At 57.8% G+C, this 25,979-nt stretch overlaps 1 protein-coding gene across 7 annotated transcripts; it reads right to left on the reverse strand.

The window, feature by feature from the left end:
* Positions 1–1,497: 1,497 nt before the first annotated feature.
* Positions 1,498–25,788, reverse strand: MSI1 (musashi RNA binding protein 1). 7 transcript variants are annotated; one of them, XM_051826859.2, is made up of 15 exons: positions 25,518–25,788; positions 25,308–25,348; positions 24,650–24,731; positions 24,466–24,550; positions 21,360–21,401; positions 19,693–19,785; positions 16,248–16,296; positions 14,225–14,307; positions 13,732–13,849; positions 10,454–10,534; positions 8,547–8,603; positions 5,457–5,525; positions 4,539–4,693; positions 3,994–4,057; positions 1,498–3,171 (listed from the first exon to the last, which is right to left on the reverse strand). In XM_051826859.2, the coding sequence occupies exons 1-14, from the start codon at positions 25,574–25,576 to the stop codon at positions 4,016–4,018; spliced, it is 1,056 nt and encodes a 351-aa protein (XP_051682819.1). In that variant the 5' UTR covers positions 25,577–25,788; the 3' UTR covers positions 1,498–3,171; positions 3,994–4,015. The 7 variants fall into 7 exon arrangements, with proteins under 7 accessions (XP_051682819.1, XP_051682818.1, XP_051682821.1 ...); XM_051826858.2 differs by having other exon boundaries at positions 4,539–4,726; XM_051826861.2 differs by lacking the exon at positions 8,547–8,603.
* Positions 25,789–25,979: the final 191 nt, after the last annotated feature.

Below are 25,979 nucleotides of genomic sequence, written 5' to 3' on the forward strand. Positions count from 1 at the left end.
TATTTCCTTGAAGGGCAGAGAAAGACACACAGAGAGAAACAGTGATTCTCCCATTCACTGGTTCATTTTCCAAATGCCCACAATAGCTAAGGCTGGGCCAGGTTGAAACCAGGAACTGGGAACTCCATCCAAGTATCTTGCATGAGTAGCAGGGTTCAAGTACTTGAACCATTACCTGCTGCCTCCCAGGCTGTGTACTAAGAGGAAATAACAGGATTTGAACCCAGGCACTTTGATATTGGATGTAGGCATCTCAAGTGGTAGCTTAACCTGCAGAACCACAACACCCACCCACGTGCTTTTTAATTTTTAAAAAATTTCCTATGGGTGGGACTTTTGTGCAGCAGTTAGCCTGCCTCAGACCTGACGGTTGGAGCCATTTGGATAGTGAACCAGCAGATGGAAGATCTGTCTCTCTCTCTCTCTCTCTCAAATAAATATTAATAAAAATATTATCTTGGCACAAAAATCCTTGAGTTATGCATATGTTATGCATATGAGGGATCTTCAAATGATGATGGAAATGAGTATTATAAAAAAAATGAGTATTATAAAAAACTTATGCATGGATTTCAAACTTTTTTAAAAATATTTATTTATTTGAAAGGCAGAATGAGAGAGAGAGAGAGAGAGAGGATGAGAGAGCTCTCCCATCTGCAGGTTCACTCCCCAAATGGCCACAATGGCCAGGGCTGGGCCAGACTAAAGCCAGGAGCCAGGAGCTTCTTCTGGGTCTCCCATGTGTGGCCAGGGGCCCAAGCACTTCGGCCATTTTCTGCTGTTTTCCCAGGTGCATTAGCAGGGAGCTGGATGGGAAGAAGGGCAGCTGGGACTCGAACCAGCATCCATATGGGATGTTGACACTGCAGGTGGAGGCTTAACCTTCTACGCCACAGCACCAGTCCCTTGATTTCAAACATTTTTGCACCAAACTGTACTTGAGGTGGGTATTTAGCCTAAGGAGATGCTGGCTAAGACACCTTCATCCCAAATCTGCATATCTGGCTCTGGCTCCTGATAGCAGCTTCCTGATGCTACAGACCCGGAGAGGCAGTGGTGATGGCTCAAGGACTTGGGTCCCTGCCACCAAGTGGGAGACCTGGATTGAATTCCTGGCTCTCGTCCCAGCCCAGACGTGGCCGTTGTGGGCATTTGGGAAGTGAGCCAGTAGATAGGAGTTTTTCTTTCTCTCTGTATTTCAAATAAGTAAATAAATAAACGTATCTTTTAATTCCATTTCCCATGAACTCCATGGGAGTCCTGTCATCAGGTAACCGATCCTCCTTTGGGTCATTTCTTTATGAGGGCTCTCGCCACACGGAATAAATGTGTTTGCGTTTCTTTTGCTCATCTATCTGATATCAGTTTAATTCTTGGACCCAGCCGGGCCCCTAGCAGCATGCAGTGGAGCCCTGTTGCCTGCACAGCAGGAAGATGAGGTGTCCCGGGCTTACCTGGATCTGAGTGCACACAAAGATGCAGATACTCAGCCACAGCACCATTTTCAAATAATTTATTAGGAATTTAAAACTGAAAATAAAACCTGGAAAAAGAAGTCACAGATGTGGAGAAGAGACACCGGTGGGTGGTAACTTGCTGGCTTCAAAACACCATGTAACGTCTTAAAAAAAAAAAAAAAAAAAAAAAAACACAAAACACAGAAAACGGAATTCCAGGGCCCTGAGCCCACCACGGCAGGGCCCGGTGGAATGGGAGGGGGTCACGGGTGGGGGAGAGGAGGGGAGCAAAGTCCATCAGGACTCAGCTCAAATGTGTAGAAAATCAAAAATAAAAACCAATAAAATGCAGCTTCTCTTTTATTAGGAAACATTTAAAAAAAAAAAACCAAAAACACAAACAGCCGCGCATCTCAGTAACAAAGATTATTGCTTTGTGTTCTCAGGGCTAGTAGGTTAAGCACCTCACACAGACGGTTAACTCTCCAAAGGGGGCTCTCGGGGGGCGGGCACCGGCACAGGGAGGGGCGCGGAGGCCCCCCATCTCAGGCCCGGGGGTGGGGGGGGGTCCCCCGAGGGGCTCGCCCAAGGCAGCGGGCGCCCTGCCAGCCAGGGCCCCGCGTTCCCGAGCCTCTCCTCTTCCTCTGAAAGGGGCTCTGGCCACGGGACCATCCCGGCGGGAAACTTCGGTGAGAGAATGTGGGGGTTCCCTGAGCAGCCCTTGGCTTCCCCTGGGGGCGCGCCCCTCGCCCAAGCGCCCCCCGCCGCCGCCACCCAACCGCGGGGTGCAGCGCGGCTCCGAGCGAGCGGAGACCTTTGGAGAGTTCATTCCTTTCCAGCCGCGGCTCTGGGCCGGCCCTCTCCTCGCTCGTCCCCACACTGGGGCTGTGGGGTGAGCAGGCCGAGGCCTTGACCCCCAGGGCCTGGGGGAGTGGGCCTGCCCGGAACCGCGAGCTTACAGTAACGGTGTCTGCGGAGCGGACAGAGAGGGTGGGGCGAGGCGGGCCCTCGCCCGGGGTCTCCGCCTCGCAGTATTTACATATGATACAGGTCGGGTTGTTCCAGGGGCTCGGCCTGGCCTCCCCGCAGCCCGGCCTCCTCTCTGCGGCCAGGGGCCCGCGCCTACAGGGACGCTTTGTTCTCAGCTGGTGGGGGGGCACCTGGCCCCTTGCCCCCTGCGGCCTGGGGCTTCACATTCACAAACCTAGAAATAGTTTAAAAACGGCTTCTTTAAAAAAGAAAAAAGAAAAAGAAAGAAAAAAGAAAAAAAATAAAAGGAGGGAAAAATCTGAATAAAAACCTCGGGGTTGGGGTGCAGCCTGTAGCAGGCGCCCTCGCCCTCACTCTAGCTATGCACAAATACAAAAGCCTTCTGGGGAGGGGGCGTCCGGGGCGGGGGGAGGGCTCAGCGGTCGGTGTTGGGGGGGAAGGGGCACAGACCCCAGGCAGGAGTTGGGGGGGGGGGACCGGCTAATCCAAAATAAATAAAAGCGGGCAGGGAGCGGGGCAGGTGAGCAGGGCGAGGGCGAGGAGAAGGCGGTTAGTAGGGGAGCCAGACGCAGTCGGGGCGGCAGGGCAGGGGCCGGGCCCGGGGAGTGGGGGCAGGCAGTAGCGGGTCCGAGTCGCTGCGGGGGAGGGGGCGGCGGCTGCGGCTGAGGTGTCCCCACCCCCTCGCTGGCTCACTCGTGGTCCTCAGTCAGCTGCAGGCTGGGGGCTGGGAACAGAGCGGGCAGTTAGCAGGGGTGGGGTGGGGGGCGCTCTGACCCCACCCAGCCTCTCTCCTAAGGCTTCTTTAACCCCTCCAGGGAGAGCTCTGCGCTCGGATTTTGCATTCTCTGTTCCCTGCTCGGAGGGCTGGAATTACACAGACATCACCCTAACACACACACACACACACACACACACACACACACACCTACCCCAATGTGGAATTGTCCCGGTTCTGTCTGGAGAATGACAGAGAGCCTTGTCGGTCTCATTCACTTTGAATAGTGAATGTAGAAGATGCCATGGGGCTCACATCCTCCCAGACCCCACTATCTCAGTACATGGGGGTGGGTGGGTGGGAGTGGGGGTTGTTTGTCCCAGGGGGTGGGGGTCCCAGGTGTCAATGGTCTCCTGTTTGAACAGCGGTATCCTATTCCACCTCTTTTATGTAACAGCTCCCCCTTTGGATGGACACTTCAGTTACGTGCAGTTTTTAAAATAAAAGCCTAGAAGTGGAATCCTTGGGTCAAAGGGCATGAATGTTTAAAATCGCTGCCGCCACGAAGCCTGAGCTTCCCCCTCACCTTCACCTTCACCAGGCATTCTGCATTAGAACAGTCCTGGCCAGCCAGAGAGGTAGGAGGGGATGCCTTGTTGCTGTCTGAATTTATATTTTAGAAGGTGGCAGATTGAGTGACTTTTCAGTTGTTCACTGGCCTCGGAGGGTGTGACTGACTCCCTTGGAGGGGACAGGGACAGGGTCTGTGCCCCCGACTGGTTGGGCTTCCCCAGGGCCACCCTCTTCCCTTGCCCCTCCCTGCCTTCTCACCTCCTGCCACCTGTCCCCTGCTTCAGTGGTACCCATTGGTGAAGGCTGTGGCAATCAAGGGGCCCTGAAAAGGAAAAAAATTTGAATCCTAGATTCCCAGACAAAGCAGAGAGGATCTTGGGGCTCCTCCTGCCTCCCGCAGGACACCTGATGAGAGGCACAAACCTTTCTCCACCTTGCCCTTGCACCCCACCTCCTTCTCCCCGACCCCCCTCCCCCCGCAAATTTGCTGGAAGATTCTATGGGGCGGAGCCTGGGAATCTGCCTGTGGCCAGTACCCTGGTTAAACCTGGGTGCCCCTCAGCTGGCATCTAGTAGGCAGGGATGGGCGTCCCAGGGCACAACAGCCCCAGAGTGCAGCTGACAACTAGCATACCCAGCCTTAAACACTCCGCACAGCAGTGCCGACCCCCATCCTCTCCGCCCTGCTGTCTCCCGTCCCACTCCCCTTGGCCCCAGAGGCCTAGTCCTCTCCCTCCCCCAACTTTGGGATCTCCTGTGGTGAGGGGTGAGGTGGAGACCACCAGGCTGGCCTGTCCACTCACCCCAAGACTGTGGCCAAAGCCAGTGCTGGGGGCAGGGCTGGCGGCGCTGATGTAGCTGCTGACCCCCGAGTCCTGGTTGGCCGCCCCGTAGAGCTCAGCCATGGGGCCAGGGCTGGTGGTCCCCAGGAAGCCCCCTGTGCGGCTGGGAGTCGAACCTGGAGGGGGAGCCATCGTCCAGGGGTGAGAGCCTGGCAACCCAGAAAGAAGACAGTGATAGCCCCGGCGCCCATGGCTGCCCATGCCATCCCCTCAGACCCACCCACCCTGGCCTTGACCTCTATATCCCAGCAGGTCCTCCTGGATCTCCTGGAGATCTCGCCAGGTCCTTCCACCCCACCATCCCAGGCCCCCATCACCTCCTGTCTGACCACTCTGCAGCCTCCCCTCTTGAGCCCCCCTCTCTACCTGGAGCCAAGGGCAGTTTCTAGACCCTGACACCTGCACCGCACCACTGCTCGGAACATCCACTGTCTCCCCAGGCCTGGCTCTTTCTGCCTCCTCTCCACTTCCTTGCTCTGACCTCACTGACCCCTGAGCCTTTGCACGTGCAAGTCCCTTGGCCAGCAACACTTTTCCTCCTCTTTGCCTTCACATCTAAAACTAAGAGGCTCTTCCTCTTGGCAGCTCCCATGACCCCCTGCAGCATAGCAGCAGTGGCCTTAAGTGCCACTGCCCATCTAATATGTGGGCCCCACCAGCCTGGGAGCTTGGGAGGCCAGAGACCACCTGTCAGTCTCTTTCTTGGCTGGCCTGCCAGGGCCTGTACAATGCCCGGCACACAGCAGGTGTTCAGGTAACAGTGCTAGGTGAATGAATCGATAGGTCCTTCAGCCACAGGGTGGTAGTGGCCACCTCCTCTTCCCTCTGGGCTTCTCTGGTCCCCCTTCCTCTTGCTTCTTGCACCCCACAAGTCCTCACCTGTCCCTCGAACCACAGCCGCCGCCGCCGCCGCCGCCGCCATGGGTCCGTAAGCAGTGAGAGGGATGGCTGAAACGGAAGGCACAGGCACCTCAGTGTGGCTGGCGAGGGGTGGGGGTGGGCAAAGGAGGCCCCTGCTTTGGGCAGAGCCTCTCAGAGGGGTCAAGGCAGGAAGAGCTGCCTCGGGTCCCTCTGTGTGCCCTGTCCTGCGGGAGGGAGGAGAGTGATGGCTTCCCAGGGAGCAGCCTGCCTCAGTTTCTTCCCTGGTCTCAGGAATGCACTTGAGCAACCCATGGAGCCCAGAGGCACTTGAGGGGTTGCAACCCATGACTGGCATAGGTCCAGAAAGCCAGGCCGGTGGCCTGGGGGGGAGGGGGCAACTCTGGGGCAGCTGAGGCTCCGGAGCGCCCCCTGGCGTGAGGCTGAGGTTTTTACCCTGTGGAGGCCACAGCTGCACCTGCAGCCCCTTCTGCTGTGTGTCCTGGGTCCCTCGCGTCCCCTTTCTCCCAGAGCACCCGGCCAGAAACCACCACTCCGTCCTCCACCCTTCTCTGGAATATTGGGGCCTGGCTCCTCCCTAGACTGTTGTTTACCTCCCAGGCAGCTACAGGGAGTTTAACAATTGTCGGCAGCAGCAGGAATAGGAGAAAGTCTACAGAACTAATGTAGTCAGCTTGAGCCTGGAGCTCCCCAGCGCCGAGAGGTGAGCGCCCCCTACTGCTTGGCTCTGTTGCTGCAGACCCAGAGAGGCTCCAGCCCCTGCCACGGGAGAGGGTCTTCAGGGTTTGCATTTGGCAAGGCTTCAGGAACGCCAGTTAGGCTCCCAGCTCAAGATGCACCCCTCTGGGCTGCTTTGGTAATCCTGGCCCTAAACTGGAACGGAACTATCTTGGGGCTAGGGAGCCCAGACAAGATGCCCTGGAAAAACCCTTGGCAAGGCCACTGAGGAATCAAGTCCAGGCAACCAATCATCATCCAGTTGGCTCCTCCTCACTTGTACGGCACCTCCTCTTAGAAGCCTCTCATATGGGGGCAGCACTGTGGTGTAGGGAGTTACGTGATCTGCAGCGCTGGTATCCCATAAGGCCACCTGTCTGAGTCCCAGCTGCACCAATTCCCATTTAGCTCCCTGCTAACGTGCCTGGGAGAACAATGCAAGATGGCCCTGCTTGGGGCCCTACACCCACGTGGGAGACCTGGAGGAAGCTCCTGACTTCCGCCCGGCCCAGCCCCAGCCCCAGCCCGTGTGGCCATCTGGTGAGTGAATCAGCAGATGGAAGACCTCTCTCTCTATATATAAAACTCTGCCTTCCAAATAAATAAATAAATAAAAATCTTAAAAAAAAAAAAAAAAAACAACAAAAAAAACCCTTCCTTGACCACATTCCTCTTGCCCCCTACCCCAACACCTCGGCAGTCTCTGCCTTATTTTCCTGTGGAATCCCTCACCCTCGGGAAGTATCTAAGTGTCTGATTACCACTTCCCTGCTGCCTCCCTCCTCCCAGCTGGGGGGAAGACAGGGACCTTGACCTTGTCTGTCTTGTTCTCTCTTGGACCCCAGCGCCTGGCCCAGCTCTGGCACAATCAGTCTATGGAGTATGTAAAAGAAACGCCTGGGTCTCCCCCCGCCCCGCCCGGCCCCTGCACAGGGGGCAAGGTCAGACTGCGAGTGCCGGAGAACTGCTGAGCCTGAACCCCTTCCTCTCCTGACAGCGTCTGCCAAGAGGGTGCTCCCCTCAGCCTTCAGCGGCAGGGGCTGGGCTTGGGGGTCTGTCTTTGGTTCGCTGAGGCATTTTCACAAAGAGTAGCCCACGCCAGCCCACACCACAACTGTGATAAGGATGACTTATTTATGGGGCAGGTGTTTGGCCTAGCAGGAGAGAAATCACTTGGGCTGCCCACATCCCACACCGGAGCATCTGCGAGGCAGCACTGACGGCCCAACTAGCCGGGTCCCTGCCACCCGCACGGGAGACAAGGATGGATTCTCAGCTCCTGGCTTCAGCCTGGCCCAGCCCCAGCTGTTGGGGACATTTGGGGGATAAACAAGCAGATGGGAGATTTCTTCCTCTGTGTCCGTCATATAAATAAAACTAATAATAATTAAAAAAATTTTTTTGTAGTTCTTATATGGCTAGAAAGGGACTCCATTCCAAGTGTTGGTCAGGTGCGCCTCGTCACCTCCACCCCCAGACCTCGCTCCCTCCCCTTCCTTCACCCGTTTTCCTCCCCACGCCCCCATTTCAGGGGAACCCTGAGCACCCCTTGGAAGGAAGGCCTCCTTCAGAGCCACGTCCATGCTCACATCCTCCACACACAGTCAGGCTGGGGGTGGGGTGGGGGGAGAGGTGGGGTGGACAGAGAGACCCCTGGAGGCCCACATCGCTGGCCCTCAGCCCCACGTCCACTCCACCTCTGAGCTGGGCGGCCCGCGGGGGGCTCCCAGCCAGAGGATTGACTCTCAGCTGGTCAAGCACCTTCATCCTGCTTGCCCAGAAGTCACGAATGGGTAACCTCAGGGCCAAGTTCAGCCCTCAGATGTGTTGGGTCAGGCACCCGCAGGGTTTTACAAATTTGTTGCTGACATTTGAAAATGATTGAAAAATTCATCTGGAAGCGAGCGCTGGGTTTCTGGCTTCTCCAGAAAAACGAGACCTGGGGGCACGGGGTCTGCACCCCGCTTCGGCCCGGGCCAGCGGGTACCAAGTGTTGCAGGCATGCCCACTCCAGTCTGCAGGAAACCCCACCCAGCCTACTCTGCTCTGAGTTGGAGACCCTGGCTTGTTCACTGTTGGATCCCAGAACCTCCGTGGTGCCTGGCACATGGAAGGTGCTAGATAAATATTTGCCAAGTGGATGAATGAGTGACTTTTGCTTCCATCTGCTTGGCTTGGCCCTATGCCCCCCTCCCCTCCAGGGGCCGTGGAGCTATCCAGACTGGCCAGTCCCCACACAGTGTGCCGTGTCGCCACAGCAGGATGGCTGGTGCGCAGGGGAAAGGGGTCCCCTCGATTTTCCCAGGAATGTCCCTGGCCCCCTCTCTTCCTCCCCACGAGGCCTGTGAGGTGTATGAAATCCGAGCGACTGACCTGTGAGCTCGGGGAGGACTGGGGCGCTCGGGAGAGGGGTCCGCTCTACACGGAATTCTAAAATGAAACGTAAAACAGCTTAGGCAGACGTCGGGGGCCCCTTGGGCGTGGCCCAGGGAGGACGAACGTACCCATGGGGACACCAGGTGAGGGGACAGGCCATGCACAGGAGCCAAGAGCTGGGGGTGGGGACAGCACGGTCCCCAGCAGGCAGGGGAGGGGACGGAGAGACACGGAGAAGACAGACAGAGCTGGTGGAGTTGCCACGTCCACCCCAGGGTGACACTGGAGCTTCGAGCCCGGGGATTGCTGAAAAGGCTTGGGATGGCACTGAACCAGCTCCCAGAATCCTCCTCTCCCTCTGTGGTGTGGGGGCTGGGGAGGCGGCTTGATGCAAGGCCACGCCCTGGAACAGGTTGGGCTCGGGGCCCTGGGCTCGGCCACGTCCTGCGTGGGTCTTCTCAACAAGTCATCTCCCTCCTGGAGCTGTTTCCTTGCCCATGAGATGGGGCAACTGCCCCTCCTCCGTGCCGTTACAGAGAGGATTCGATGTCTTAAGGCACGCAAAGGATTCCAAGCTCAAAAGCCACAGGGGTTGAGGACTCAGCATTAGGGACCCTCCACATAAAGAAGATTAAAAAAAAAAGAACTTGTAAAAGTTTGATACTTGATATTAAAAACAAAAACAGGGCCTGGCGCTGTGGCTTAGTGGGCTAAGCCTCTGTCTGTGACGCCAGCTTCCCATATGGGCACCAGTTCTAGTCCCAGCGGCTCCTCTTCCGATCCAGCTCTCTGCCATGGTCTGGGAAAGCAATAGAAGATGACCCAAGTGCTTGGTCTTCTGCACCTATGTGGGAGACCCAGAAGAAGCTCCTGGCTTTGGATCGGCCTACTTCTGGGCATGGCAGCCACTTGGGGAGTGTACCAGTGGATAGAAGACTTTTCTCTTTGTCTTTCTCTCTCTGTAACTCTACCTTTCAAATAAATAAATAAAACCTTAAAAAAAAAAAAAAACAAAAAAAAAAACCAGGGGCCGGTGTTTTGGCACAGCAGGTTAACCTGAGATGCCAGCATCCCATATCAGTGTCCTGGCTGCTCCACTTCCAATCCAGCTCCTTGCTAATGCACCTGAGAAAGCAGCAGAAGATGGCCCAAGTGCTTGGCCCTGGTCCCTGACAACCATGTGGGAGACTTGGATGGAGCTGCTGGATCCTGGCTTCCGCCTGGCCCAGCCCAGGTCGCTGCGGCCATTTGGGGAGTGAACCAGTGGATAAAAGATCTCATTTGCTTTCTTCCTATCACTCTGCTTTTCAAGTAAATAAATAAATCTTAAAAAACAAAAACAAAAATCCACTTAAAAATCCTTGCAGCAAAGACCAGCCCTTTGCTGGGCTTCCCGCGACTGGCTCTCAGGTCCTGTGAGATTTCCACGCAGGATCACAGATGAGGGTAGTGAGCAGACTGATCCAAGATTGCTTTTCAGCATTCAGTGTCTCAAAAGTCTTGTCTGGCCTAGAAAGCATTCAGCATAGCGCCCGGGCATGACAGGTGTATCCGGGAAGACGCAAGCAACATTGGCCCTGGGCGAGGGCCCTACCACAAGCCCAATGCCCTCCTTGGTGGAAGTGGCAACCCAGGTTGAGGTTGGGAGGAAGGAAGGTGGGACACAGGCGGAGCGGGGCCTGGGAGAGAAGGGGGCCATGCAGGGCCCATGCTGGGAGCTCCCACCCGCAGATTCTGGGGAGGAGCAGGGAGGGTGGCGAGTTGGGAGAGGCCCTCTTTCCTCAGACGTCAGACGCGCGCTTCCTTCCAAGCCTGCAGCAGCCAGCCCCCCAGCTGTGCACCCCCAGACACCACCCAGGGAACGGGGACATGCAGGCAGCAGCTAGACACCAAACAGGACTTACCGGGGAACTGGTAGGTGTAGCCAGGGGCGAGGCCTGTGTAGCTCCGGCTGGCGTAGGTCGTGGCTTGGAACCCTGGGTAACCTGATGGGGCAAGGGGGGCAATGTCAGATGCCTCCCCCACAGCACAGACCCTACTCAGGGGGATGCATCTAAGCCACTTACTGCCCCCACCTGCACCCTGTATCATGATTCATACACAGTCCTCTCCGATACTCGTCCTGTGCCAGGCCCTTCATCATCTTATTAAACCTCACAAACACCCCAACATGTAGGTATTGGGAGCCCCATTTTTACAGACAAGAAAGCTGAGGCTCAGGGAGGTGATATTTCTCGGCTGAGAATAATCCAGAGCCCCTCGTGCTCTGGCTCCTGCTTCCTTCCTGGTCTCATCTCCTACACTCTGTGGCCCCTCCCCACTCCCACTGGCATCAGACTTGCCAAGTTCACTCCCACCCCAGGGCCTTTGCACATGCCCCAGCTCCTGCCTGGAACGCTTCTCCAGTTACTGCATGATTGACTTCTCACTGGACAAGCCTCAGGGAGGTCCTTCCACAGGAGTCCTCCTTCCTGTCAATCACAGTCTGTCACGCAGTCCTGAGTTTCCCTCTCATCGCACTGATGATAATGATCTGAACTCATCTCCTATTTTTCTGTCTTCCCAAAGAAAAATCATACGGTGAGAAATAATTGCAATCAGCATTCAAATTCAGATCTGGCTGGCTCCAAAGCTCTTAACCACTAGTTTCACTACTTATTTAAGGTTTCGGGGTTTTTTTTCCTGTTTGCTTTTTTTGACAGGCAGAGTGGACAGTGAGAGAGACAGAGAGAAAGGTCTTCCTTTGCCGTTGGTTCACCCTCCAATGGCCGCCATGGCCAGTGCGCCAGCGCACCGCACTGATCCGATGGCAGGAGCCAGGTGCTTATCCTGATCTCCCATGGGGTTCAGGGCCCAAGTACTTGGGCCATCCTCCACTGCACTCCCTGGCCACAGCAGAGAGCTGGCCTGGAAGAGGGGCAACCGGGACAGAATCCGGCGCCCCGACCGGGACTAGAACCCGGTGTGCCGGCGCCACAAGGCAGAGGATTAGCCTAGTGAGCCTAGTGAGCCGTGGCACCGGCCCTGTTTGCTTTTAAATGGAAGTGGACCTGGCTCATGAATCACCTTTAAGAAAAAAAAAAAAAAACTTTCTCAATGTTTCAGATCAAAGGAGGTTAAAGAGACAGGACAATGAAATCCAAGACCTCGTTTTAGCCTGCATCTTATTCTGGAGGGCGAAAAGATGCTGGATATATTTTTGGGTTAACTGATAAAACTGCAAATAGATTAGATAATAATATATCAATATAAATTTATGAACTTGACACTAGACTGTGGCTTCACAAAAGCCAAGCTCTCACCTCAGGGATACTGGGGCAGGAACACAGTGCCTGTTATTACCCTCCAATGATTCAGGGACAGTCCCAAGTGTATGCATGTATGCATGTGCGTGTACACTCACGCAGAGTGAAAATGTCAAAGGAAACAGGGTAAAATGCTAACAACATGTGACCCTGAGGAAAGGGGGTATGGACACTGGGCATTTGGTGCAGCAGTTTAACATGCTGTTTGGGGGGCCAGTGCTGTGGGGTAGCGGGTAAAGCGGCTGCCTGCAGTGCCAGCATCCCATGTGGACACCCGTTTGAAGCCTGGCTGCTCCACTTCCGATCCGGCTCTCTGCTATGGCCTGGGAAAACAGTAAAGATGACCCAAGTGCTTGGGTCCTGCACCCATGTGGGAGACCTGGGAGAAGCTCCTGGTTCCTGGCTTCGGATGGTCTCAGCTCCAGCCATTGTGGCCATTTGGGGAGTGAACCAGCAGATGGAAGATCTCTCTTTTCTCTGCCTCTGTAACTCTGCCTTTCAAACAAATAAATAAATCTTCAAAAACAACAAAAAAATATGCTGTCTGGGATCCCACCTCCCATCTCAGAGTGCCTGGGTGCTGATTCAGCTTCCTACTAACGCGTACCCTGGGAGGCCGCAGGTGATGGCTCAAGTAGTTGGGTCCCTGCCACCGACGTGGGAGACCTGGACTGAGTTCCTGGCTTTGGCCTGACCCAGTCCTGGCTGCTGCAGGCATTTGGGAAGTGAATCGCCAGATGGGAGCTCTTTCTCTGTTTGTCCCTGTCTCTTTCTCTGCCTTTCAAATAAAACTAAATTTTGAAAAATCTTGCTTAAAAGTATGTGGATATTCTTTGCATTATTCTACCTTTGCCGCTCTTCTGAGTGGCTGGAATTACTTCCAAATAAAGAGTTAGGTAACAGCAAACTTCAAGACAAGCCTGTGCCCCGCCTGGCAGGTGCTCACCTCCCTCACCTCGTCCTTGACCCCTAGGTCACCCCACAGCGCCTCTCTGTGCACCCCTCCCCTGTGCCTGGCAGGAAGCCCCCTGGTATTGTTCTCTTTCTGTGTGCACGCATGTCACCTCTCCAGGATACTGACCCTCCAGGGGCCAAGGACAAATGTCCCACCCTTGCTCCTGGGTCCCAAACACAGCCCAACTTCCACGGCTCATGGCAGCCCTCGCCTCCCTGCCTGTAATCACTCTGTGGTGACAGTGAGCACTTACTCCTGCCTCCCCCTTGCAGGAGGAAGTCTTGCCTTCCCCCGTGAGGGCAGGCCTTGCCTCTCAGAGGCTGCCGGACACATCTCAGTTGAGTGAATTAGAAGAGGCAGCCTTCTGTTTGCTTTTCCAACGGGTCTTTGCACATGCTATTCCCTCGGCCCAGGACACTTTCCCCTTCCCTTCTCCCCTGGCCTCTCATACCTGGCTCCTACTCAAGCCACAGACTCAACTTAAATGTTACTTATCGTCTGGCTTCTCCAAGTCTACGTCAAGTTTCCTATGACCACACTCCCTTGGCAACCTATATGCCGTCATAAATCTATTTATTTTCCTAATTGTCTTCCCAGGCCATAAAGCTCAGGAACATCATCGTTGTGATGCCTGGAATAGTACCTGATAGACATGGCTACTCAATAGCTATTTACTGGATGGATGGATGGATGGATAGACAGACTGATGGACGGACAGAAGACCAATAAATGCAGAGTACCTGGACCATTCTTGTGGCTACCACCAGAGGGCAGCATGCCACAACCAAACCACCCCACCTAGGGTAGGGCTGCCAGACCTGAGATCCCTGGTCTCCGCTCCTGCCCAGTGACTCAGACAGGAGAGCAGACCACAGACGAGTTGAGGCACCCTCGCAGCCACACGTGCAGGCCTAGCACGTACCCAGCATGCCGATGCCCAGCATGAAGGCATCCATTCCATAGGGCATGACTCGAGACCTCCCCCGGGCTGAGCCCGTCGGCGACATCACCTCCTTTGGCTGAGCTTTCTTACATTCCACCTGCAAAGAGACCTGGCGGTCAGTCCTCCCTGCAGATCTGGGTCCCTGCCCCGCCTGTTTCCCAGCAGGCACTGTGTAACCAGCTTTGCAAGCAGCGGTTCATGGAGTGCTAATTACGCCGACCCTGTGACTGGGGTGCTGTTGCCACTCCCCTTTTTATAGATAAGGAAACTGAGGTTCAAAGGAGGGAAGTCATCTGCCCAGTTAACCGCCAGGTGACACTGCCTCCCTGTCTAGGTTTTCAGAGGGTAGGAGACCGGCCTCTGTCCCTCTCACTGGGAGCCCCCCCGCCAGCTTCATTGAAACCCCATTCTCTCTCTCTCTCTCTCTCTCTCTCTCTCTCGGTGCTGCTGCCCCCATCCAATCCCAGCTCACCATTTTGTTGTTGATTTCATGGAAGTGGATTTCACACACTTTCTCCACGATGTCTTCGCTCTCAAACGTGACAAACCCGAACCCTAGAGGTTGCACAAAGGGCAGAGGCAGGGTCAGAAGCAGGGCTCAGGGTCAACCCCCAGCTCCAGGTCGCACTAACACCACAGCTCCACTCTTGCGGGCGAGTGTCTGAGAGTTGATGAAAGGCTCTGCCCACAGCCAGGAGTGTCTCAACCGCCTGCTGAGACAGGGTTTAAAGTTCCAAATTACACACGGGCTGAGAAAAAACAAGGCCCAGTGGAGTGAAACAACTTGCCCAAGGTCACACAGCAGGTTAGAGAGTGGCGAGTTGGTACCCAGTGGGATCGGTTCCAGGAATCCTTACGGACCCTAAAGTCCGTGGATGTTCAAGTCACTGATAGACAATGGCATAGCAGGGGTCGGCGTTGTGGCTCAGAGGGTTAACCCGCCACTTCTAATGCCAGCAGCCCATATCCGAGTGCCAGTCCCAGTCCTGGCTGCTCTGCTTCTGATCCAGCTTCCTGCTAATGCACCAGGGAGACAGCAAGGGGACAGCCCAAGTGTTTGGGTCCCTGCTACCCATGTGGGAGACCTGGATGGAGTTCCTGGCTCTTGGCTTCAGCCTGGCCTACTCCTGGTGGTTGCAACCATTTGGAAAGTGAACCAGTGGCTGAAAGATCTCTCTCTCCCTCTGTCTGTCTGGCTTTCAAATAAATAAATAAATCTTTAAAAACAAAAAAGTCAATAGTATTAGCATAGAGCCTACACACATCCTCCCCTATATGTTAAATCATCTCTAGGCTGCTTATTGTACCTGATACAGCATAACTGTCCCAGTCGTTGTTATAGGGTGTTGTATAGGGAGTCATGACAAGGAACAGGTCTACCTGTTCAGAACAGACACCAGTTGTTACTGAATATTTCCCAGCCAGAGCTGATGGCGTGTGGACGTGGAGCCCACAGAGGCAACTGTACCTTCTACGGGGCCTTTTTACCTTTCCCTGTGCTTTCCAAACAGGGGACAAAGACATCCACAGATACTCATTGAAACCTATACAAAGGGGGGCCCAACCAACTAGATACAGACACAGACACACACACGCACGCACATACACACCACAGCAGGTAGGAGCACACACAGGGACACACAGACACACACCTAGGTATCCAGATCTCCCACAGACACTCAGTGGTGCACCCTGACCTTGCACCAGACATCCACAAATATGAGGGGTCTTCAAAAGGTTCATGGAAGAGATACTACGGGGAAAAACAACAATGCAGGGATTTCACAATTTTTTACATGAAAATCAACTTATTCTTTCATTCTATCTTCCCACGAACGCTTTGAAGCACACTTGCTTTCAGTTGTGGACATGTTCACACACACAGATACAAACCCACACACGTATACAAATACAAATCACATACATCCCACTCCCCAAAGGCCTAAAAGGCTCCCCTCCCCAAGCCCTGAAACAACCAGAGAAACAGCCCTGCCCCCTCCAGGGTGTGCTCCAGGGGCCGGGCCGGGCTGGGCTCAGAAGGCAAGGCCCTTGGGAAAAAAAACAACACAGGCAGTGACACAGTGTGGCTAGTGGTGTGGCTCAGAAGCACACAGGTTCAGGGGCAAGGGGCTGGGGGCGGGGCTCAGCCCCAGTGCAGGGTAGTGCTGGAGCAGATTGTGGGGCCTTGGGGTTAGCCTGACCCTGGGGCTGCCTGGCCCAAGCTCTGGTTACCAGGGACAAGGTGAGCGCCAGCCAGAGGCAGACCCCGGGGAGGGAGGGGGTGGCGGGGCTGCTCCTCTGCCCCCTCTTGGGCAGTCAGGCAAGTTTCTCTGCACAGGAAATGAATGGCAGGACAAAAGCCTTCTGTAAGGCCAGGCCGGGGAGAGGATGCAGATCCTTGGGGATAGGATGTCAGGAGGCGAGATGAAAGGGCAGCTGTGACCTGCGCCCCCCCCCACCCGCTGACCACGGCCCCGGCCCAACACCCCCCTCACCTCGGTGCCGGTTGGTGGTTTTGTCAAACATCAGCATGGCGTCGTCCACCTGAAACAGAGCCTGCTATGGAGAACACCCGGACGCCAGGGGACTCCACCCAACCCACTCCACTCCCCTCTCATCCACTCCGGGCTTTTATCTCCAGCCTGCTCCCTGGGCAGGGGACCAGTTTCCGTCTGCAACCTCACTAGAGGCCACAGCAACCACCAGATTCTCAAGGGGCTAGCCTGCATTTATTAAGCTCCAAATGTATGCCTGGCACTTTTGCCCCCATCATACTCCCCACAGCCCCTGCAGGGTTGGGGTCCCATGGAATAGATAAGGAAACGGGCTCGGGCTCGGAGAGGTGAAGCCGCCTGCCCAAGGTCACACAGCAAGTCCTAGACCAAGCTGGTGAGGAGGAAGAAGCACGGAGCGGGTGCCAGAGAAAGAAATATGAGACGGGGAAGCAAAAGCCTCTTCCCTTTCTGCAAAAGGCCAGGCGGACAGCAGCCAGACTCAACTCCCCTCTCTTGGTAGAGCTCTGTTCCTCTAATTGAGGTTTCCTTTTGCTGGAGGCTCTAATTAAAGCAAGTAGTGCTCAGTGCCTGGGCTGCTCGCCTCCCACCAACTGGGGGAGGGGAAAGGGACGCAGGAGGGCCTAGAGCCTACCTCTCCACCCCCTCTGGGACCCTCTTCATATACTCCCCCAAGACATCCCCAGAGGGACAGCCAAGCCTCAGCTTCTCCCCCAGAGTCCTGCCTCCTTGCCTCCACCTCCATCTCCTTCCCGCGCTCTGGGCTAAGGCTGGGCTCACCTTGGCAGGAAATCAGGGGCTGCTTCGGATGTTCCCTCCCCATCTCAGTGCAGCCCCCTCCCTCCCCTCCAGTGGCCAGGCAGCCAAAGGAGAAAGGAAAACTTCCTCTGGTCCCGGGGTTCGGCTTCTCCCCCACTCTTCTTGCCTCCATGTCCAAGCCCATCATGGGCCTTATAAGGGGTCTCCCTCGTGTCCTTAAAGCAGAAGGGGTAGACCCCGAACTACGGTGGTCCTGCAGTTCTCCTTAGACATCGAGATACACTGGGCCTGCCTCTGTGCCCCCCTCACCCCCCAGGCAGAACCAGGACCCTACAGCGTCAGGAGGAAGTCGGGCCCTGCCGATCTCAGAGGAAAATGAGGTTTTCCTTCCCAAGGATCTTCCTGGCCCAGGCTCAACATCCGACTGCCTCCCTCACTCCCGACCCTGTGGACCCCCAACTCAGCTGCAGTGGGAAAACTTTTAGGCTCCAGACACGTGCCCCCATCCCTCGCTTAACCGATGGGAAAAAAGAAATCCAGACAGAGAACCCCGATAAAGCACAGTTGGAGGACAGGCCTGTGCTGGAGTCCTGGGTCCTGCCCTGGCTGGTTGGGGAGCCCTGTGCAAAGGGCTTCCTGTCTCTGTGACCTTGGTTCTATGCTTCTGACCTCACCAAGTATCGGGAAACGAGATCAGGTGTGAAACACTGAAGATTCACAGTACCTGGCATGTAGTAAGTGCTTAATAAATGAGGGCTCTCGCTATCATCTTTATGTTGGGGGGGGGGGAGGCTCGCTCGTGGTCACATGGGAGGGAACAGCCACAACATTGGCTGCAAGGCTCCATGAAGGCTGCCAGGTAGGCCCGTGATCACCACCCTACTGAGCACCTTGACTCAGGAGCTAAATAATCCTTTTCTGAATGGATTCAGTGAATGAATGAACGGAATCAGCCACACCCTCTTCCCTAACCCTGCAGCTCTGAGTTCTCGCCTGACCCACAAACCGAGCCCAGGGCCACTGTCCTTCCAGCCTTCTTCCAGGCCCAACATCCCTGTGGTCCTCCACACCCTTCCACCTTGGCCTTGCCTGGACACACCCCTCCTGGGGACAGTGGGGTTGCCCAGGGTACCCCTCAGTCCAGTCCCCTTCCTGGGGCCAGCTGAGGGGAGGAAGGTTCCTGGCCCAGTGTCCTTAATAGGCTTTGGTCTCCATGGGAACCCGGGGACAGGGGGGCTCGCGCGCAGGGTGGGGAGAGTGGGGGTGGGGAGGGGAGGCGGCCGGGGCCTGCTGACCAGTGGGAGCCGCCAAGTTCGGCGGCCGCTAAGCCTGAGTGGCAGCCATGGCGGCTGACCATTGTTCCCCCCTCGGCGGCGGCCCCTCGATCCGGGCGGGGGGCCCCCCGCCGCGGGGCCCTTGGCATTCCCGGCTGTCCCCCGCGCTCCCTGGCAGCCTATTCTGCGGCTCCCCCTGGCCTCCCCGGGCCGGTTTCACATGCCAACGCCGATTTAGGCCCGAACAAAAGACGCGGCCGCTGACGGCTTCTCCTGGGGCCCGGTCGCCATGGCAACGCCGGCCCCGGGGGCAGGCGGCCTCCAATCACAGCTGCTGGATCAGATTAGTGCGAGCTCTAATGCTCGGCGCTCAGACACAAAGACACCCCGCCGGAGCCGAGCCGGGCCTGCTGCTTCCCAGGAGCGCCCTTCCCTCCGGGGCCCAGGCCCGCCCGACCCAGGTCTCCACGGAGGCGCCTGCGCCCAGGCCTCTGGGCCTCACGCCTCAGCATCCGCTGGCCGGGGCGCCCTCCACCCGCCCCAGCCAGCCAGCGCCCAGAGCCCAGCCCATTTCCCCAGCCACGTCTGGTGGTCCCCTGGGGACTCCACAGGCCTCCATGCAGAAACAGCCGGCCCCTCGACCTGTGTCACCCAAGACCAGGGATGCCAGCCCCAGGCAAGGCAGCCCGCCTCCCACCCCTAGCCTTCACACCTGGGCCCCTCTTGGTCAGCTTCGGATGGGACCTTGCTGGCCTTCCTGGGGACACACCCTGTTGTGTGACATCACCGCCACACCTCCTACCTCTTCCTATGTAGGCTCAGAAATTCAAACTCCATGCACCTCAGGGCTGACATCCTCCTGGGCTGATCAGGACTGTGAGAAGCTCCCTTATGCTCCCCGATAATAGCCAGGGGATCAGCAGCCCCAGCTCCTGCCCCAAGCTCCCCACCTGTGCAGGCAGGGTGCTGAGTGCAATTGGGAGCCATGTTTATTGCCTCCTTATCATCCTCACCAGGGAGGAGTCCTGGAGTGGGGGTGTGGGGGAGGTACAATGGCCCTGTGGCCTGGACAGGTGCAAACTCCCAGGAGGCCAAGGGGTGAGTGGATGGAACTGGCTTAGGGAGTGCGGCCTCCCTTGGGAGAATGACGCTAAGCACGAGAAAAATACAGGGGACAGGCAACCACAGGTGCTACTGTGCAGCTTCTCCCCGGGGACGCCCAGGGCTGGGCCAGGAGCCTGGCCTCACCCACAGAGGGACCCAGTCCCCCCCCGCCCCCACGTCCTGCCTTTCACCTTTTGCAAAACCCGGGATGACCTGGCAAGTCCCTGTTCGCCACTGAGGCATCTTCCAGTGGCCTCACGGCCCCAGCAAGCATCCCGGGAAAGACCCACCTTCCCGAACTGCTCGAAGTACTGCTTCACGTCCTCCACCGTGGTGTTCACCGACAGCCCCCCCACAAAGATCTTCTTCGTTCGAGTCACCATCTGTTAGGGGAGGGGATGAGAAAGTGGGCATCTGAGTCCTGTGGCCTCCCGCCACCAGCAGGGGCTCAGGCCCCCCTGCCAGGATGCCAGCTGACAAGCTCTCTGTGGCCCCAGCCTCTCAGAAGCCCCCCCCCCCCAGAAGCTCTTCCTTGGACCCCTGCCTCTAGGCCTGTCACGGGCAGCTGTGCACCCCACACTCTGGCTGGCTCGAGCAGGCCCTCCTCCTGGCTCCCTCCCTGGGGTCGGCTCCTGGAAAATACCTCCCCCTAGGACTCACTCGGGGAAGACGGCAGGTGAGTTGACCCGGACCCATGGCCCAACTCCAAGACCCCATCAGTCCTCCCGGGAGACACCAAGGCCATCACGGGTCTCCCTGCACTCCATGTCGGCCGACATTTTCCTCATCACCCTCCTCCCAGCCCAACCTCTGGCAGCCCCGTGGCCCCAGCCCTGTTTTAGGAAGAACACATGGTCCTAATTACCCCAGGAGCGCATGGCTAATCCGCAGCAATTCCCAGCCCCATCCTAACACTAAAGCACCTTCTGTCACCAAACTGCTTAATGGAATTAACCCAATTCCAACCATGTGCTCCCTGGTGCGGCTGCCTTCGAATACCTGCTCTATAATTGCTTTCAGGTCCTGGGCTGGGCCCCTGCCAGGGATGCCCCCTCTCCTGTCTCCTAAAACTGTTCCTCTCCTTTCACACTGGCGGGAGCTGGGAACCTCAATAGAACTCACCAGCCCAGAATCTTAGAGCAAAAAGGCACCTGGAGGAGGGACCCAGTCTTAGGGCACGTGATAAGCCAACAGACTCAGGGGGGCCTGACTCCCTGTGCTGTCCTCTTGTCCCCTATAGCTCACTGCTTGAAAAGGAAGACCTGGGCAGTTGCCCTGGGGGCCTGGCTTGGAACCTTAGGCCTGGGCCCTGCAACACAAGTTGAGAGCGCCATGGCTCCACTACTCAAACATGTTTCCTACACACCCTCTCTCTCTCTCCCCAGGAGAACCTGCCCAAGCACCAGGGAAAGTATACTTTAGAAAGAAGTCATAGATACCTAAGTGGAAAGACAACAGGTGACAGACTCCAGCGTCCCCTCCCCCTCAGCAAGCCCAACACATCTTACCCCAGAGGTGGGAGGAGGGCTGGGGAGCCAGAGGCAGCTCCTTGGCCAGGACTGCAGTTCAGCCTCAGGGGGTAAATCTGTCCTGTGTTTGACCCCCAGACGCCCTGGGCACGGAGGCTGCGGTCTATGAGGTCAGAATTAGACTCAGGGCGCCAACTGTACTGGCTCCAAATACAGGACAATGCACCCCCTGAGCAGTTCCCCCTCCCCCAACACATGCAGCCCCTTCTCCACTCCACCCCAGAGCACAGAGGGAAAAAAAAATGCACGGTGTCTTCATTCCACAGAGCCAGACCACCAAGAACCCCTTCTTCCCACCCCAGCCCATTGCAGAAACACCTCCCACGGAGGTTCCCGAAGCATCATCTGCCCTGCAAGGGAATGCTGGGAAAATCACTGCCTGGAGCTGCCCAAGCTAACAAACTCCTCCCAGACCCAGACACACCTACCTTGGGCTGTGCTCGCCGAGGAAAGGCCACCTTGGGGTCAATCTGAAAGAGACGGGAGAGGCAGACAGGGTCTTGATGATCACACTTCAGACGGGAGACCACCCAGCCCTCAGCCCTAAAGCCCTCTCAGCCCAGGACACGGAGGTGACAGAACCCACAACCACAACAGCCCTCCAGCAGCAAAGCGCTGTGCTTAAGTAGTTAGATCCTTAACTCACGCTGCTGGGTTCAAACCCCACCTACACTGCCCACACACACACACACACACACACACACACACACACACACACACCAGCTGTGGGACCCTGTGGACAACTTATTGAACCTCTCTGAGCCTCAGGGTCAAGCTCACCTGCAAAACGGGCAACTAATAACACCCATCTCATAGGGTCATCTGCAAATTATTTAAGATTATGCATACAAAGCACCTGGCATAGTGTCTGGCTCACAGCAAGAACAACAACTATAACAACAAATAGCAAGCAAGTCTATTCCTTCGAGAATCAGATAAATCGAGTTCCTTCCTTTCCGAGCTGACTCTACAGGGTACCTGTCTAGGTAATACATGCAATGCAAGTCAGGGACACCCCACAAATGGAAGTGACCTTTTGCCTGAAATGGGTTATGAGATGAAAACTCAAAAGCCACCCAGAGTAAACACAGTCCTCTCCTCAAGATGAGGGGGACTTCAAAAAGTTCATGGAAAATGAAATTACAAGTCTCTTCTGATGCAAACAATTTTGAAAGCTTGCATAGCTTTGGCAAAAATATGCATTTCCCACCAACTTTCTGAAGACGTCTCGTACCCTCAGCACCCAACAGGCCCCGGTAAGGCAGCCCGGCTCCTAGAAAGGCGGAGTTAACCCAGGCTTTGGGGACACGAAAGGGCACGGGACTGGGGCTCCGAGGCTTTGGGCCTCTTGTCCAGCCTGAAATCTTGGTAACTCCCTGCGGCCCCTCGGAGCCTCTGCTCGCTCATCTGCAAAGTGGGGACGATTGCACCCACTTCTCCCAGGGCAGCTGCGGGAATCAGATGAGATAGTGTGGGTGAAAGCGGCCCTTTGTGAGCTGCCCTTCGCTGCACAAACAAAGGTGCTATTACCGGCAGGCCACCTTTGCCCTGTGCTGCAACCAGCAAAGGGAGGAATCAAGATGCACCTGGTTCTCCCGGTGCCCCAGCCTTCCCGAGCGACAGCAAGAGACAGGGCGGGAGACCCCGCAACGAACGCGGGAGCTGCGAGGCAGAGCCATGGCAGTTTCTTGCCACTCACAGGAGTGGTCATCATTCACAAGTTCACCAGCCAATCACAAGGAAGATCTGTCTTTTCCCAAAGTTCCTTCTGTTCACAACAGCCTCACGCCCGGCCACTGGCTCTGGCTTCTCTCTGCCTGCCTGACTGGCACGAACCAGGAGCCCGCCTCCTACAGGATCCCCCCACACTGGAACCTGCTCGCAGAGATGGACCCTCCAAAATCCATGCCAGGCTAACGCCTCGGGCTCCCGGGGAAATCACGGCCGCCCATTTCCCCTCTCTGAAGTTTCGATTTTGTCCCTCTGTGGACATTTCACCCTGCTATTTCTTCCAGAAGCAGTGTCCCCAAGCCATGAGCACACAGCAGTCCCCCTGCCCAGACCCTGCTGGGGAGACTGGCCCTAAGCCACACTCCCCCAGACCCCCACACACCCCGTCCCTGTCACGCCCCACTGCCACTCTGACTCACAGCTGGCAACATAAATAAAACCCAGCAAGTAAATAAAAGGTGAAAGTCAGAACCCAAAATAGACTCACCACAGTAAACCTCCCTCCCACCCCTTTCCCGGTCTGGAGATGCCAAACCCAGACAAAGCCTTTGCCCTTTGCAGCTCCCCATCTCCCAAGGATACCATCTCGCCCTCCTTCCTCCTCCTCGCTCTTCCTCCTCCACTACCACCCCGCCCCCCAGCCCCAGCTCCTAAATCTCAGCTTCCTGAGTCCAGTAGAAGCCATCAGTGCGTTCTGAGGACAGGGGATGGTAGGAGAACAGGCAGCTTGATGGCAGATAATCACAGAAAAACAATAGGCCACTGTCTCTCCATTCCCAGCCTGGGTCACTCAGCCTGCGCCAAGAAGATCCTTTCAGAGCGGGCAAAGTTGAGGCCTGGCCTCATTTGCTCATTACTGCAAGAGCGGGAGAGGGAGCTACCGGGCAGAGATAACAGGACGGGCGGTAATTTAACAAATTCTTGGGCACAACCAGCTATTGTTGCAGGTAAACAGGAGCCAGAGACTGACCTAAGCAGGGAGGCCCAGGGCTGGGGCAGCGTGGGGGAGTGTGCAGAGAGAAGAGCACACTGTCCTCGCCTGGGCAGACACCCTACGGCAGAGTGGCTGACTTTCTCCTTTTCCCCTCTTCCCCCTTGGGCCAGCTTTGGCCAGCGCCCCCTGCAGGGTCCGGGACACTGGGGAGCAGTGGGCCACCAGCAAATGTGGCAGGAGCTTGGGTGTCCAGCCAGCAGCCTCCCCTGGGATCTAATGCTCTTGTTGCCAGGGAAGCTGGCTGCCTTCTCAGAAACCCCCTTCCTGGGCAAAGCAGGTTTGTGTCTTCCACACAAAGCAAGGCGCTCATAGACCAAAAGTCGGAGGTGGAGGAGGAGGAGGAGGAGGGGGACGCAGGGATGCTTTGCCATTGGCCTGCAATGGGGGGGGGGGGGGGTCGCAGAGCCAAATACTCGTTAGAGTTCAGAGGAGGTACCGGGTGGGTCACTGCAGCCCTGACTCACCCAATTTGGGCCAGGGGGAGGGCCCCAGCCCCACCCCAAGCTCCTCTCGGGAGGCACACCGAGATTAGTACTTACAGGGAGGGGGTGGGAGCTGCTGCTGCTGCCCTCACCAATTCTGGGGCGGGGAGGCGGGGGCAGCATCTCCTCGCAGGCCTGGGATCCTTTTGCTCTCTCTCTCCCCCCAACTCCGGTGACAAAGTTTCACAGCATGGCAGCCCTCTCGCTCAGCAAAGTCGCTCTGACCACTAGGACCCTCGGCCAAGCGTCCCCCGGAGGGAGTCCTGACCCTCTCCTCCGGCAGCCTCCCTCTCCCACAGGACCCCCGAAGCCCCGAGGGCCACTCACTGTTTTGGAGTCGAGCTCGTGCCGCGACTGCGCCAGCACTTTATCCACCCCCGCCTGGTCCGCGAAAGTGACGAAGCCGAAACCCCTGCGCGGCGCGGTGAGGGAGAGGCAGATGGTTACCCGGCAGCGAGTGGCAGCGGCGGAGGGGCGAGCCGGGAGCAGGCGCAGCGGGCGAGGGGCTCACCTGGATCTCTTGGTCAGGGGGTCCCGCATCACCAGACACTCCTTCACCTCCCCGAACTGGCCGAAGTATTCACGCAGCCCTTCTGCAACCACACACCCCGCCTTCGGACCGGCCCCAGGCCCCGGGCCTCCCCCCTCTCCCTCGTCCTTTGCCCCCAGTGACCCCGCGCGGCCCGGCCGCCCCCGCGCCCGGCTGCCCGCGCGCTCCCCGCCGCGCACCCCCCCCCCGCCCCTGCCCGGCCCCCACCGAGCCTCCGGGAGCCCACCCCGGGGCCCCGGGAAGCCGGGGGCCGACCTGGGCTGGAGGAGGTGGGGGCTGGGGGACGGCTCCGGCCGGGTTCCCGCCGCTCCGGGAGCCGCCTCACAAAAGTTTGAGCCGCAGGTGCGAGCGGAGTTGGCGCTGCCGCCGGCGGGTCCCGGGGGCCCAGCCCACCCCTCGATGCCCCCCTGAACCCCTCATGTGTTGCCCTCCGTCCTCTGGGCCGTGCGCGCTCGCCGTTCGCCCTGCGCTCGCGGGGTCCCCGGGCGGGGCGCGAAAGAGGGCGCGAGGGCGCTCGGGGTCAGCAGGGCGCAGGGCCGGGTTGGGGGGTCCGGGTCCAGGGCGCCGAGAGGATCTGGGGGGCCCTGCAGGGCCGGTGGGCGCCCCCGGGCTGGCTCACCCTGCGTAGTCTGCCAACTGAGTCCCCCGATGAACATCTTGCTGCGGGAGGAGGAGAGACACAAAGGGCCCGCGTGAGCGCCCGGCGCCAGGGCGCAGGGGGCGCGGGCCCGGGCCCGGGGGAGGCCCGGCCCGACCCGGATCGGCCATGTTGGCGGGGCCGGGGCGGGCGCGGGCCGGGCAGGCCGAGCCGGGCCGGGCCGGGCCGTACCAGGGGTCGTGCGGCGAGTCCGGGGAGGCGAGGCCGGGCTGGGGCGCGTCAGTCTCCATCGGGAGCCGCGGGCGGCGCGGGCAGCGGAGCGGCGGCGGCGGCGGCGGCGGCGCTCGGCGCGGGGCAGATGAGGAGCGCGGCGAAGGGGGCCGGACGGACAGGCCATGCTGCCCCCTCCCCCGACCCCGCTCGGGCGGGCGGGCGGGGACGGCCGAGGGGAGGGCCCGCCGGGGGCCGACCTGCCGGCTCCTCCCCCCGCCGCCCTGCGCGCATAAAGCCCCGCGCTCGCCCGCGCGCCCGGGCGCCCGCGGAGGCGGCGGCGCCGGGACCCCCTCCTGCCGGGCTCCAGGCTCCCCGGGGGCGACCGAGACCCCGAATCCGGGTGCGGGCCGGGGCCAGGGCGCGGCCGCACCCCCACCCACGCCGGCGCGGGGGCCGGGCCGCGGGAACGCCCTCCCGGAA

This window comes from Oryctolagus cuniculus, chromosome 21 (genome assembly GCF_964237555.1).
Source record: "Oryctolagus cuniculus chromosome 21, mOryCun1.1, whole genome shotgun sequence".
Taxonomy (NCBI): domain Eukaryota; kingdom Metazoa; phylum Chordata; class Mammalia; order Lagomorpha; family Leporidae; genus Oryctolagus; species Oryctolagus cuniculus.

Coding starts and splice junctions, on each gene's coding strand:
- MSI1 (XM_051826858.2), bottom strand. CDS start 25,576: ATGGAGACTGACGCGCCCCAGCCCGGCCTCGCCTCCCCGGACTCGCCG. Junction 24,551..24,649: donor CCCCTGACCAAGAGATCCAG/GTGAGCCCCTCG, acceptor CGCGCCGCGCAG/GGGTTTCGGCTTCGTCACTT. Junction 19,786..21,359: donor CTCGGCGAGCACAGCCCAAG/GTAGGTGTGTCT, acceptor CTCCCCTAACAG/ATGGTGACTCGAACGAAGAA.